Below are 13,953 nucleotides of genomic sequence, written 5' to 3' on the forward strand. Positions count from 1 at the left end.
AGTTTTAAGCACCCTGTACTTACATATTTCTATCACAGAATTTAGCATGAAGTATTACAATTGGAGGTTACTAGTCTGTGAGCACTTGTAATTATTTCTGAAGGAAAGGATTTTAGTAGTATTTAAAATCAAATAAAGTTATGAATACTCTTTTCGCCCTTTTCCATAACATTTATGAGAGATAGAGAGCAAGCCTTGATTCCTAGATGCAAGTTCAAATAGTTACCAAAGGACTGATAGGGTCAGTCTTCCAACAACATCACCTAAAACACTAATCGAACATTGCTGAAACAGTAAGTTTGTTCAGAATACTATCTCGAAGGGGAGTCAGTCACATCTTTTAATCTATACTCTGGGTCTTCAGTTCCATTAATGCAAAATCAGCTACTACAAATCAGACAAAAAGTGGTCCACTAATCATTTCCTCAATTTCTTTTTACCTTTTAATGATTTCACTCTTTTACATTTGTTTTCTCCCTTTTATCTCTCTTTTCATCTCTGTACTTTCTTCCCTTCTCTTACCCACCACTGAATTTTCTTTCCTTGAATTCTTCTGTTTCTGTTCTTTAAGTAGAAAATATACCTCATTTCCTCTATCACCTTTCTCACCACATCACATTGCGAAACTTGTCCCCCCTCCCATTATGATCAGCCTGTGATATAAGAAAGATAATATAGACATCTAATTCTAATTATTGGCTCTAACACATAAAATAACTTGATAGGAAGTCCAAATAAGTATGGCTTTTCCTTATACCTGCAAATAGAATTAACAGTTTACTTTTCCCAAACTCAGCCACACTTTTTGAAAAATAAAAATCAGAAATGTATCAGTAAGCATTCATCTAAAGAAAATTATAAAATGGTTAAATATTAACATATACATAATAATTGATATATCAGAGCTCCATTACATTACTGACTGAACAAACAGTAAATACAGAACCCAAAAATATCAATGCCTATAGGAAAAACCCAAGATTTTAAAGAAAAATACAAAATGAATTAAAATAAAATAAATTACCTTCCTTCATTGACAAGTTCGATAAAAGCAAGGCCTGCATTCTTCTGAATAGAATTTTGCCACTCCTATAAAAAAAAAAAAGCAAAAATAGCTGAAGAAATGTCACTCAGTAGGTTCTTTCTTTTAAAACAATAATAATGAAAAATATCACCCATATCAATTTCATGCCTAACTCTTAAAAGTTATGTTAAACCATATGAACAGGTAATACTGAAAAGTATACTGACACTAAACAAGTTAGCAACAATTTGATTCTGTGTAAATTAAATGAGCCTATCTATATTTATCTTGCCCTTTTCATTATATAACATGATATACTAATTTATCTGAAATAGTTGGGAGCTGGGAAAGAAGGTAACAAAGAAAACCAAGGACAAATAGACATTTTGGTTTTGGCTTTGTTTTTCAATTTATTTTAAGACGTATTACCCAAAATGAAGAGAAGAAAGAATTAAATAGTTCAATAATCCTAATAAAAACAGCATAGTTCACCATAAAAATTGATGACTAGCAATTGAAAATGAAATTAGAAAAATCAGTGAATTGAGCTAAACCAGTTTTGAGTTAGAAACTATAATTCACTGCCCTATGAATTAGTAATATCTGGTATAAATCTACTAACTATATTCTTGATCCATTTGAAATTTACCCATTAAACTTTATCCACTAAAAAGCAATCCATTAAAAAGCCTAGGAATGAAATCAATCAATAGAGTATGTACAAATGAATATTTTAATCCTTACAACAAAAAATATATATAATAAGCATTAATACAATAAGGAAAGGCCTACATGAACTGAAATATACCTAGATTTGAAAAATGCTCGTGAATGCCACTTGTGTGTATGTGCGTGTGTGTGTGTGCCTATATAAACACACACACAAAGATCTGCTTTTAAAGAACTGGAAATACATACATAATCTTCATATTTCTTAATATTTAAGGAGCTCTTTGTATTCTAACTACATAATATCCCTCAACTGATCTTTTTTTGTTCTTTCATAAAACCCAAATCAAAAGGCCATGTCTGGCTACTTACCACTGCTCACTATAAACCATATTCATATTTTCTGAGTGTAATAACTCTAAGACTTTCAAATTCCATGCAATTTCACCCTAATAGCTATTCCGTTCCACTCCAAATTCTTTTCTTTTTCATTCTCATCCTTTCTCTTCTACTTTCTCTTTTCCATGTCCACTTTCATACTTACCTTCTTTTGTGTTTTTGAAAAACCCAAGGTGGTTCTTAAGACTAAAACAATCACATGACATGATTTTGTCAAAGGATTATATTTTATGAATAGTGTTAGTATAACTATGCTAACAGAACATATACAGTAGAATAAAAATTAAATAGAAAATCAGTAAAACGTTTGAGGGTAGTCACTGGCTAGAACTAGCAGAGAAGAAAAAGTAATGTATTCTCAAGGAATGAGCAAGAAACAAATTCATAAAATCCATGTTCTCATTCTGATACTAACAGAATATATCCTTAGGCATATCGTGCTACATCTGCAGGTCTTAGATATTATCTTCTAAAAGTGTATTCTAGGTATAATTTTTATTATTCTAAAATTTACTAACATTAAGAAATTCATGACTTGTAATTGTACAATATATACTCTCTAAAATTCATACTGAATTCATATTTTACCAAAACTGTAAAACAGGGATACTAAATTTTTTCCAGTGAGGTAAAACAAACCAATATGAAACAGAAATATGAATCTAATTTAAAACCATTTTCTTTCCATCAAAATAAAATGAAGACAAGTAGTCCAAAAGGAAGCAATCAAATTCCACAAGACTATATTCTTGAGAGAAGGGCATGTGCCACGAAAAGGTAGGAGAATGATGACAAAAAGCAGAAACCTCAAATTTTTTTTTATTTTGGTACAGAGGGTCCCACACCTAACTTCCCAAGCACAGCACAGAGAGATAAGACTCAAAGACTTACCCTAAATCTAGTAATGCACAAGAACAGTAGAACAGGAACAAAATTTAAAGACAGATGGACCTCAGCTAGGAAGATTCAAAAAATTATCATGGAAGGAGGCAGAAGCAGCTTAGGATTTAAGAAGATGAAGAGAACATAACCATGACCTCTGTGGATAGGCAGCAAGTGATCAGCAAGAAGTATGATACTTCAAGAGATGCCACAGCCAAACAACACAAGCATATGTTCATTCCTCAGCTCTTATACCTAACATAACATTCTTGGAAACCCAACTAGAAATTTGACATAATACAAGAATAGGAAGGAAAGTGAGACCTCAAGTTGAGTGAGTTTTCACTTAGATCATTTAACTTACAGAAAACTTCAAAATAGAAACTTAGTTAAAGAAGAAAATGAAGAAAATTACCTTTCTTGCTAGAAAAAAAGAAGTCAGTAATTACAGAAGAACTAAAATTCTATATATAAATCTTTAGATTAGTCATTTTACTTTTAAAAGTATCCACTGTCAGGAAAACGTCAAGAATGTCCCCTCTCACCACTATCTTTCAACATCATTCTGGAAGTCCTGGCTAATGCAGTAAGACAAGAAAAGGATAAAAATTGAAAAAGAATAAATAAAACTGTCTTTGTTGATGACATAATCATCTATATAGAAAATCTTAAATAATCTACAAAAAATCCTGGAATAAGCAATAAATAGCAAGGTTACAGGATACAAGGTTAATATACAAAAGTCAACCACTTTCCAATGTATCAGTAATAACAAGTCACACACTGGGATAAAATCATTTGTAAAAGACATCTGATAAATAATTGTGCAAAATATACAAATAACTCTTAAAAGTCAACAAAAACAAACAATCACATTAAACAATGGGCCAAAGACTTTGACACCTCACCAAAGAAGATATACAAATGGCAAATAAGCATATGAAAGATTGTCCACATGTCATTGGGGAAAGGCAAATTAAGACTAGATACCATTAGACACCTATAAGAATGGCCAAAATCCAGTACACTGACATCACCTAATGCAAGGATGTGGTACAAGAATAAATGAAATCTCAGTCATTGCTGGTGGGAATGCAAAATGATACAGTCTCACTGGAAGACAGTTTGATGGTTCCTAACAAAACTAAGCCTACTCTTACCACAAGATCCAGCAATTTCACTTTTTAGTGTTTAACCAAGGGAGTTGAAAACTTATGACCACTTAGAAATTTGCACATGGAGATTTATAGCAGCTTTATTCATAAATGCCAAAACTTAGAAGCAAACAAAATATCCTTCAGAAGGCGAATGGATAAACTGTGGTACAACCAGACAATGGAATATTATTCAGTGCTAAAAAAAAAAAAAAAAGAGCTATCAAGCCATGAAAGGACATGGAGAAAATGTAAAAGTATATTACTAAGAGAAAGAAACTAATATGAAAGGTTACATACTGTATGATTTCTACTATATGACATTTTGGAAAAGGCAAAACTATGGAGAAATGTAAAAAGATCCATGTTTATAGGGGTTAGTGGGAATGGAGGGGAGCACAAAGGATTTTTAGGTCAGTAAAAGTACTCTGCATGAAACTATAATGATGAAGACACACCACTACACATTTGTCTAAACTTGCAGAATGCACAACACCAGAGTGAACCCTAATGTAAACTATGGACTTTGGGTGATAATGATATGTCAAAGGAGGTTCATGGATTATAACACACATGCCAGTCTCGTGAAGAATGTTGACATGAGAGAAGGTTATGAGTGTGTAGGGGAAAGGGAAATGTGGGAAATCTCTCCCTTTTGATCAATTTTGCTGTGAATGTAAAACTGCTCTAAAAAGTAATGTCTTTTAAAAATTAGTAATAAAAAAGTATTTACTAGTACTATTTTTCTCAAATCCATTTGTTCTGATCCAAAACTGCAATGGGAAAGGATTTTTATTACATAATTCAGACAAAATGCAAAACTCCACATGGATGAAATAGATAACAGCAGAAAGACCCATATATTAAGTAGGCAGGTAAAGGGTAAACATCATTTAGATTTTATTTTCATTATATACAGAAACTTTTACTTACATTGTCAAATCAGAAATTGTGCCATTTAGATTTCACAAAGATTTTAAGTAGCATTATTGGGGTTAGACTGAAAACCAGTTAAAGTTAGTATAACTATCAAAACTTAACCACACTAAAAATTTGTAATCTAAACTTATCTTGGTATGTCACAGAAAATATTTCTTTTCAATTAAAAACAAATTAGACATGAAGGTACATATATAATTGAAGAAGTTCAGTGTTTTATGGAGGCTCAGAAACTCAAATTTATTACTAGTAATACATTATGCTTCTGGTTTTCTCGAGGATCATCTATAAACCCATATTTGTTAACCTTCAGTAATTATTACATAATAACCTGAAATAAAATGTTCTCATTAATTTTTTCAAATTGGCTAAAATTAGGAATAAAATGAAAATACAAACCTTATACTTTTGGTTATTGTTAAAAATTATCACAAATCTCAGGAATATCATTATGTTTTCATTTCTCTATAATACAGTCCTAATTACTAATTATTACCATTTAATAAAATACCAAATGCCAGATATACAAATGCATACTAAAAAGAATAGCCTATATAAAAAGAATCTGAAGCCCGTGAGAATATTTTTTCAATTTGTTTATAATCCAGGTGTTAGTCAAAGCCAACAAGTTTTCTCCATACTAAAACATTCTCTACAGTAATTCACAGAAGTTGCCAAAACTAAAAAGAATATTCATGAACTATGCTATCCTAAACCATTTTTCTCCACTTCAGAAACAATTATCAAGGAAGGTGTTAGTCTAAACAATTTCATAAACCACAGCTCAATATAACCCTTAGTGAGTTTTAATAGTTAAAAGAAAAGCTTAATGGTCATCGTCTTTCATGATCATTTCAATATTTCATCACAGTATTTACAATTATACAGTGATGCAAAATGCATAGTACATTTAAAGGTCTTGGTTATCCTTTTCCCAGAGGTACTGATGAAAAACATGTTAAAAGCCTCAAATCCAACCACTAATGCAACTAAGTAATTTCAAAACACATTTCAGCACTTTGGAGAGGAAGAACTCAAAACAAAACAAGAGAGTCAATAATTTCATACCTGTTCCTAAGCTGTATTTAATTGACTATCACTTCCTAAGGCCATAATTGTTGACTAGTCAATTTTTACTAAAATACACTCTTAGCTTACTGATGCTTTTAAGTCACACAACAAAAACAGTGAAGATAATACATATTAGTGAAATCTACTACATAGATCTCCACCAAATTTCAAGACTGTATTCTTGGTGGTAAAAGTTAGTTAGGGGAACAAAAGACTTCATTAACCTAACATTATCTATTCCTGCCTATCCTCAACAAATAAATATAAAGAAAAAGATACCAATTAACACACTATGCATTCAAATTATTGTAATAAAATTCTAATTTCTTTAGACATGTACTTGACAGTTTTCTATAAATAATCTCCTAGAACATATTTTAGTGACGAATACACTAAATAAATTTATCTCAATTTTAAAAGTAATTCCCAAATATTAGCATGTTCTAAAGCAGAAAAAATCAGGCCACAGATTTAAAAGATTACATATAATCTACTCTGCTATCATTTTATTTTGTCAAGCCATGAATACTGACTAACATTAAATACAGTAGCATTTGATTCTGGTGGGCAGATCTTTAACATAACTTTTAGTATTAAAAAAATTTTTTTCTGTAATCCCAGAACTTTGGGGGGCCGAGGCAGGCAGATCACGAGGTCAGGAGATCGAGACCATCCTGGCCAACACGGTGAAATCCCATCTCTACTAAAAATACAAAAATTAGCTGGGCGTGGTGGCGGGTGCCTGTAGTCCCAGCTTCTCAGGAGGCTGAGGCAGGAGAATGGCGTGAACCCGGGAGGCAGAGCTTGCAGTGAGCCAAGATTGCACCACTGCACTCCAGCCTGGGCAATAGAGCGAGACTTGTTGCAAAAAAAAAAAAAAAAAAAAAAATTTTTGGCCAGGTGCGGTGGCTCACACGTGTAATTCCAGCACTTTGGGAGGCCGAGGTGGGCAGACCAGGAGGTCAGGAGATCAAGACCAACCTGGCCAACATGGTGAAACCCCATCTCTACTTAAAAAATACAAAAATTAGTCAGGCGTGGTGGTGCACGCCTGTAATCACAGCTACTCAAGAGGCTGAGGCAGAAGAATCACTTAAACCTGGGAGGCAGAGGTTGCAGTGAGCCAAGATCACGCCACTGCACTCCAGCATGGGCGACAGAATGAGACTCTGTCTCAAAAAAAAAAAAAAAAAGTTTTTTTTTTTCAAGAGAGGTAGATAATGAGTGACTTCAGGTTAAACATAGTAAATCTGAGAATAAAGAGGGGGCAACAGTACATGAGATACATCAAGAAATTTATTTTACAACCTGGAAACACATGAGTTAGTAGTAATAAATGCACTTAGAGGACCAAAGAAAACAAAACTCTACACAACAAAGTAGAGGAATCAACATGAGGAAGGAAATCAATGCTTGTCACAAAAACTCCAGAAAAGCTAGGAATTGAAGGCACTGAGTACATACGAAGGTGGCTGAGGGAAAGAGATGCAAGTTGGCATAAAAAGAAAGTTAGAATCCCACACCTTCTCCCTATGCTGTGTAGCCATCCTACCATGGTAAACATTGGAAGTTTATTTTCCAGAAAAGTTATAATTAAGGAAATTATTAAAAAGCTATAATGAAAAAGGCAAGATAAATTGAAAGTATACATACTGGACTATGACATTGTGAGTGATATTTGAAAACTTTTCTGAGAAAATAGAGAAGCTAGGATAAAAGGTAATCCTCTACAAATAACAAAGGGAACTCATGCATCACCAGTGGACAACTCATACCCAGGCATATAGATTTTCTCTGTGTTATGCTTAGGAATGAGCAAACTGCCAAAGTTAACCAGACATTTGAGGAAACCCTCTTCTGTGATGACAGACACCAAAGCAAACAGGCAGAGGAGAAAAACGACTCATAGAAAACAGACAATATTGTTAAGAGGGTGAGGAAAAGAAGATTAAAGAAAAGTATAATTAAATATCATAGGAAAATTTTTAATTTCATCTAAAATATCAAGATAGAGATTTTATCAAGTGCTGTCTCCTTTTTTTTTTTTTTTTTTTTTTTTTTTTGAGACACAGTCTCACTCTGTCACCCAGGCTGGAGAGCAGTGGTGCAATCTCGGCTCACTGCAACCTCCGCCTCTGGGTTCAAGCAACTCTCCTGCGTCAGCTTTCCGAGTAGCTAGGACTACAGGTGTGCATCACCACACTCAGCTAATTTTTTATTATTATTATTTTTAGTAGAGATGGGTTTTCACCATGTTGGCCAGGCTGGTCTCTAACTCCTGACCTCAAGTAATCCACCCGCCTCGGCCTCCCAAAGTGCTGGGATTACAGGAGTGAGCCACCATGCCCGGCCTATCAACTGCTATTTCTATGCCCCGGTATTAATCAGGATTCTTCAGAGAAACAGAACGAGTGGGAAGAGAGAGAGACAGAGAGAGACACAGACAGAGAGACACAGAGACAGAGAGAGAGAGAGAGAGAAGAGATTATAAGGAACTGACTCACACAATTACATTGGCTAACAAGTGCCAATATCTACAGGATGAGTCAGCAAGACCAATGGCACAGTCTGAAGGCCAGCAGCCTCTAGACCAAGGAAGAGACAAATTTGAATCCAAAAGTGAGAAAAAACTAAAGTCATAATTAGAAGGCAGTTAGGCAGAAGAAATTCTCTCTACTGGGGGAAGAGTCAGCCTTTTGGTTTTATTCAGGCATTCAGCTGATTGGATAATGCCCAACACTAACAGGGAGGGCAATCTTTTTTACTCAGTCTACCAATTTAAACTTAAATTTCATCCAGAAAAGACTCTCACAGATACAGCTAGAATAACATTTGACCAAATATCTAAACAGCCTGTGACCCAAATGACACACAAATTAACCATCACAAGTCCACCCCTTGTCAGCTTGGCACTCATATACATCTCCTCAAACCACATTTCATCACCAAATGAAGATTAATAACAAGGTTATAATTCCACCTAACATGATACAACTATTCTGTCTACAACCAAAACCATTCTAAACCTGTGACAGTCAATTTTATGTGTCAACTTGACAGGACTAACAAATGCCCAGGGAGCTGATAAAAAATGATTTCTGGTTGTGTCTGTGAGGTTGTTCCACAACAGATCAGCATTTGAAGTGGTAAAGAAGATCTACCTTCACCGGTGTGAGTCAGCATCAATCACCCGATTTGTTGAGGGCCCGAATAAAACGAAAAGGCAGAGGAAGTGGGAGTTCATCTGTTTCTGTTGGGAAAGACATCCTCTTCACTTGCCCTCACATTAGCACTCCAGGGTCTCAGGACTTCAGACTCAGACTGTGACTTACACCATTGGTTTTCCCGGGCCTTTAAGTTTTAGACAGCAGATCATGGGACCTCTCAGCCTCCATAACTGCATGAGCCAATCCCTCATAATAAATTTCTTTGTCTGTATCTATATATATCCTATTGGTTCTATTTCTCTGGAGAACCCTAATATAAACCCATTCCCCACCTTAGGTGATATGTATACTTTCCTAATATCCCATAATTTACATATTTACATACTAGGATGTACAGTTAACAATATGATGTACAGTTAACAATATGATATACAGTTAACAATACTTAAATACTTAAATATCAACACTTAAAGTGTTGATATTATAAACTCAATACATCTTAAGTTGCATGGTGAGGGATTAAAAGAGGAAAGAAAACAAAGATTTTATATATATATATATATATACACACACACACACACACAAACACATATACACACACAAAATAAGAAAGAAATGTAACAATTACATTTCTTGTTTTGTAAATGGTCATGTGATCACAGTTGGTATCTACAACTACCTTTTTTCACTGCCTATTCTGTATTCCCTTTGTCTTCAGCAAGCACCTCAGCTGGTCCTGGTACTGTACCTAATAGGGTGACCTAAAGCTTCATTCCTGAAGGGTCTGGGCTGCTTTAGTAGTCCTACCTGGATTGTATTACCAGTGCTCCTCAACTTAATCACACAGTATGGTAATACTAAGATATGCACTGAGGAATCTCTTGTATTCTAGACATACTCTTCCTTACTTTTATTGTGGTATAGTTCAATTTCCCCACAGTAGTCAGGATCAATCACTACTCTTAGCATGATAACTCCATTTTTGCCTGAGGATTCAGAGGCAGGAGGAGCCCAAAGTGGCTGGGAAGCAATCTTAACTTCTGGTTCAATGGAATCATTGTTGTGCCTCCTGGTGGAAGCATTTCTCCCTTTGGAAGTAAGACCTCTAGGCCAGCAGACTGTAAGATCACAGGAACAGGAAGCAAAACTTTTGCTATTGGGTCACTAGAGGTAATAACAAGTGGTAACACTCCCATTTCCACCTGTTGATTCCTGGACCAATGAATCCTACCTGTGGGGAGAAACAGCACCATATACTGGATGCTGATTCAGTACACATATATCCTTCTGGAAAACCTTGTCCCAGCCATACAAGGTATTGCCACCTACATTCAGTTCTATCAAGCCAGCTGCTTGAGCATGGTGGGGAACATAGCAAGGCCAGTGAATTCCATGAGCATTCATTTGCTGTGAAATAGATTTCTTAATCAGAAGCAATGCTAAGCAATACAATGAAGGTTGATAAAGCATTCTATGAATCCACAGATGGTAGTCTGGGCAGAAGTACGGCATGCAGGGAAGATAAATTTGTATCCAGAGCGAGTGTCTATTCTGATAAGAACAAAATGCTGCCCCTTCTATGATGGAAGGGGTCAAATGTAATTAACTTGCTACCAGGTAACAGGTTGATCATCCTAGGGAACAGTGCCTTATCAGGGACTTACTGTTGGTCTCCACTGCCAGCAGATTTGACACTCAGCAGTGGCCACAGCCAGGTTGGCTTGCTGAGTGGAAGTTCAGGTTGCTGAGTCCTTGGATAACCTCCATCCCTGCCACCATGGCCACCTTGTTCATGAGCTCACTGGGCACTGGTGGGCGGCTGGGGAAAGAGGCTGACTAGTATCCACAGAACAGGTGTTCCCAGCCACTTCAGTATTAAAATTATCCTCTGTTGAAGTCACCCTTCAGTGAGCATTCACATAGGACACAAATACACAGTATTCAGATTTTTTCTCCCATTCATAGACATCTATACACATACCTCTTCCCCTAAACTTTTTTTGTCAACAATTTTCTACTCATGTCCCTTCCAAGTCTCTGACCATCCAGACAAACCAATAGCCACAGCCCATGAATTAATAATCACATTTATCCTTCCAAAAAAAGTAAACAATCAGGTACACTCCTCAAAGTTCTGTCCACTGAGAAGATTATTCTTCACTACAGTCCATCAGGGATGTCCCAAAAAAGGGCTGTAGTGCTCCAACTGTTCACTTTCAGGTGGTGCCTGCATATTGTCAGAACAATCTATACACCAGGCCCAAGTCTTCTCTTCTGGCAACTGATCACAGGACTCACCAAGAGACCATAGGTACAGGCTGGCAAAGAGAAGGTAGTGTAGCAGAACTGAGGACCATAGGATATTTGGGCCACTTCATGCAACTTACTTGTGTTTTCAAGCATTGCTTGGGCCTGATCACATGTACATCACTTCGATTTGATGACAGAGTGCTTCTGTGCATGTACAACTTGATGGCTTAGTAGGACAGATAACATTCAGTTCATAATAAGCAGCTCAGTCACTTGTTAATTTGGTGGCCCAGGGTTAACTGTTCAGTCTCTACTTAAACCTAGTGACAGGCCAAGAGTTGTTTCTCAAAAGGAGAATATTTGTCTGGGAAGGATGTCAGTGCCTTGCTCCAAAATCCTATGGGTTTGCATTGCAATTTACCTAAAGGGGCCTGTCAAAGGCTCCAAATAGCATCCCCATCTGCCACTGACACTTGAAGCACCATTAGATCTCCTGGAGCCTATGGCTTGCACAGCAGCCTGAACCTGTTACAGAGCCTTCTCTTGTTCTGAGTTCTACTCAGAACTATCAGCTTTTCAGGTAACTCAGAAAATGGGACAGAGTAACATATCCAAATGAGGAATATGTTGCCTCTAAAATCCATAGAGTCTACAGCCATACCACCCTGAAAATGCCCAATCTCATCTAAAAGCCATAAACGGTCACTACAATGTACCTTTTTGGTTATAGGAGGGGCCAGATACAACTTGTTCTTCACCTAAGAAGGGGTATCTCGACATGTCCCACAACACTGGAACCCTAGAAATTTCACTGAGGTGGATTTACCTTCCAACTTCTGACATGCAAATGCCTTACCAAAAAGTCTGGTAGTTACAACTTCTTGCTCACTAAGTGGAACCAGCATAATGTCATCAATGTAATGGACGACTGTGATTTCTCTGTGGAAGTGAAAAGTGATAAAGATCCATGCAAATTAAATTATGACATACAGCTAGAAAGCCAGATACTCCTGACATAGAGCAGTTAAGGGACACTGCTAGCCTTGCTAGCTGAAAGAAAACGACTTCTAGTGGTCCTTATTGACAAGTATGGAGAAAAAAAGGCATTTGTCACGTCTATTAGGTGCCAGGGAATGTGTCAATTTGCTCAAGCATTGAAACCACATCTGGTACAGCAGCAGTACTTGGAGTTACCACCTGGTTATGCTTATAATAATACACTGTCATTCTCAAAGATTCATGTGTCTTCTGCATAGGCCAAATAGGCAAGTGAGATGAATATATGCTGGAAATTACCACACCTGTGTCAAATCCTTGATGGAGGAAAATCCTTCCAGAAATACAGTATTGCTTTTGGCTTACAATTTTCTTAGGTAGAGGCAGTTCAGTGGCTTCCACCTGGGGCCTTTCCCATCATAATAACCCTCACTCAATAGGTCAGGAAACCAATGTGGAGACACTGCCAATTTCTGAGTATGTCTATTCCAACTATGCATTCCAGAACTTGGGAAATAATGACAAGATGAATTCGAAGACTCACTAGGCCTATTGTGAGAGAGTGCTCACCTAAAACTCTATTGATCATCTGGCCCCCATAAGCTTCCCTGATATTTTAGGTCTCTTGGACTCACTGTCACTTCAGAGCCAAAGTCCAATAATCTGATTATTTCCTTTTCCCCAGTGAACAGTAACCCTGGTAAAAGGTCATAGGTCCCTTTGAAGAAGAGTGAGGAAAAGATTAACAGTATAAATTTTGGTGGCACACCAGTGTATACAGCACCCTTGACATAACATAGACATCTTTCTATCTTAGAAAAAGACTCCATTTTATATTTCATGGAGCATTTTGCCAACAAGGATGTTTTGTTTAATTAAAAAAATAAATCAAAACCTAAAAATTGCACCCAACCAGATGAGGATACAACAGACACATTCTTCCACTATCAGTTCTGACCAGAGGACTCTGTGACTATGAAAGATTAGGCCTTCAACATCTTGCAGTCACTTGTGATAAGAATTTGGCATCTGCCGACAAAGGATCTACCACCTCAAAGACTTGTCGTTGTAAGACTGACTGACCACCCAGCCGAGACCAGGACTCCTTTTGTCTTCTTCGCTCCCCAAGGACTGGTTTATTAACCCTTTCTCCTATCTCTTTTCCCTCTCGATGTTAAATGTTACTTTGTTGTGGAATGTTTAACTTATAATATTTATACATTGATTAAATATACTATTATGTATGGTTTGCAATACTGACTGACTTGTAGAATGGCTTCAGCCTGTGTGCCCACAGCTCTGACTACTGAGTGAACGGGAAGTATAAGGATAATTGCCTCATTGAGAAATCCATGTAGCTTGTGGCTTTTGTGATTAAAATGTATCAATAAAAGCCTGACAT

The 13,953-nt window shown here is 36.4% G+C and overlaps 1 protein-coding gene across 5 annotated transcripts in view; it reads right to left on the bottom strand.

The window, feature by feature from the left end:
- The window catches only part of LRBA (LPS responsive beige-like anchor protein), a 799,485-nt gene that overhangs the window by 498,583 nt on the left and 286,949 nt on the right, over positions 1–13,953 (bottom strand). For all 5 annotated transcript variants that reach the window (XM_055111907.2, XM_063603583.1, XM_034959239.3 and 2 more), the window contains exon 35: positions 1,025–1,089. In XM_055111907.2, coding sequence (XP_054967882.2) covers positions 1,025–1,089 — 65 coding nt within the window. The remainder of the gene's footprint in view (positions 1–1,024; positions 1,090–13,953) is intronic.

This window comes from Pan paniscus, chromosome 3 (genome assembly GCF_029289425.2).
Source record: "Pan paniscus chromosome 3, NHGRI_mPanPan1-v2.0_pri, whole genome shotgun sequence".
In the NCBI taxonomy this organism is placed as follows: domain Eukaryota; kingdom Metazoa; phylum Chordata; class Mammalia; order Primates; family Hominidae; genus Pan; species Pan paniscus.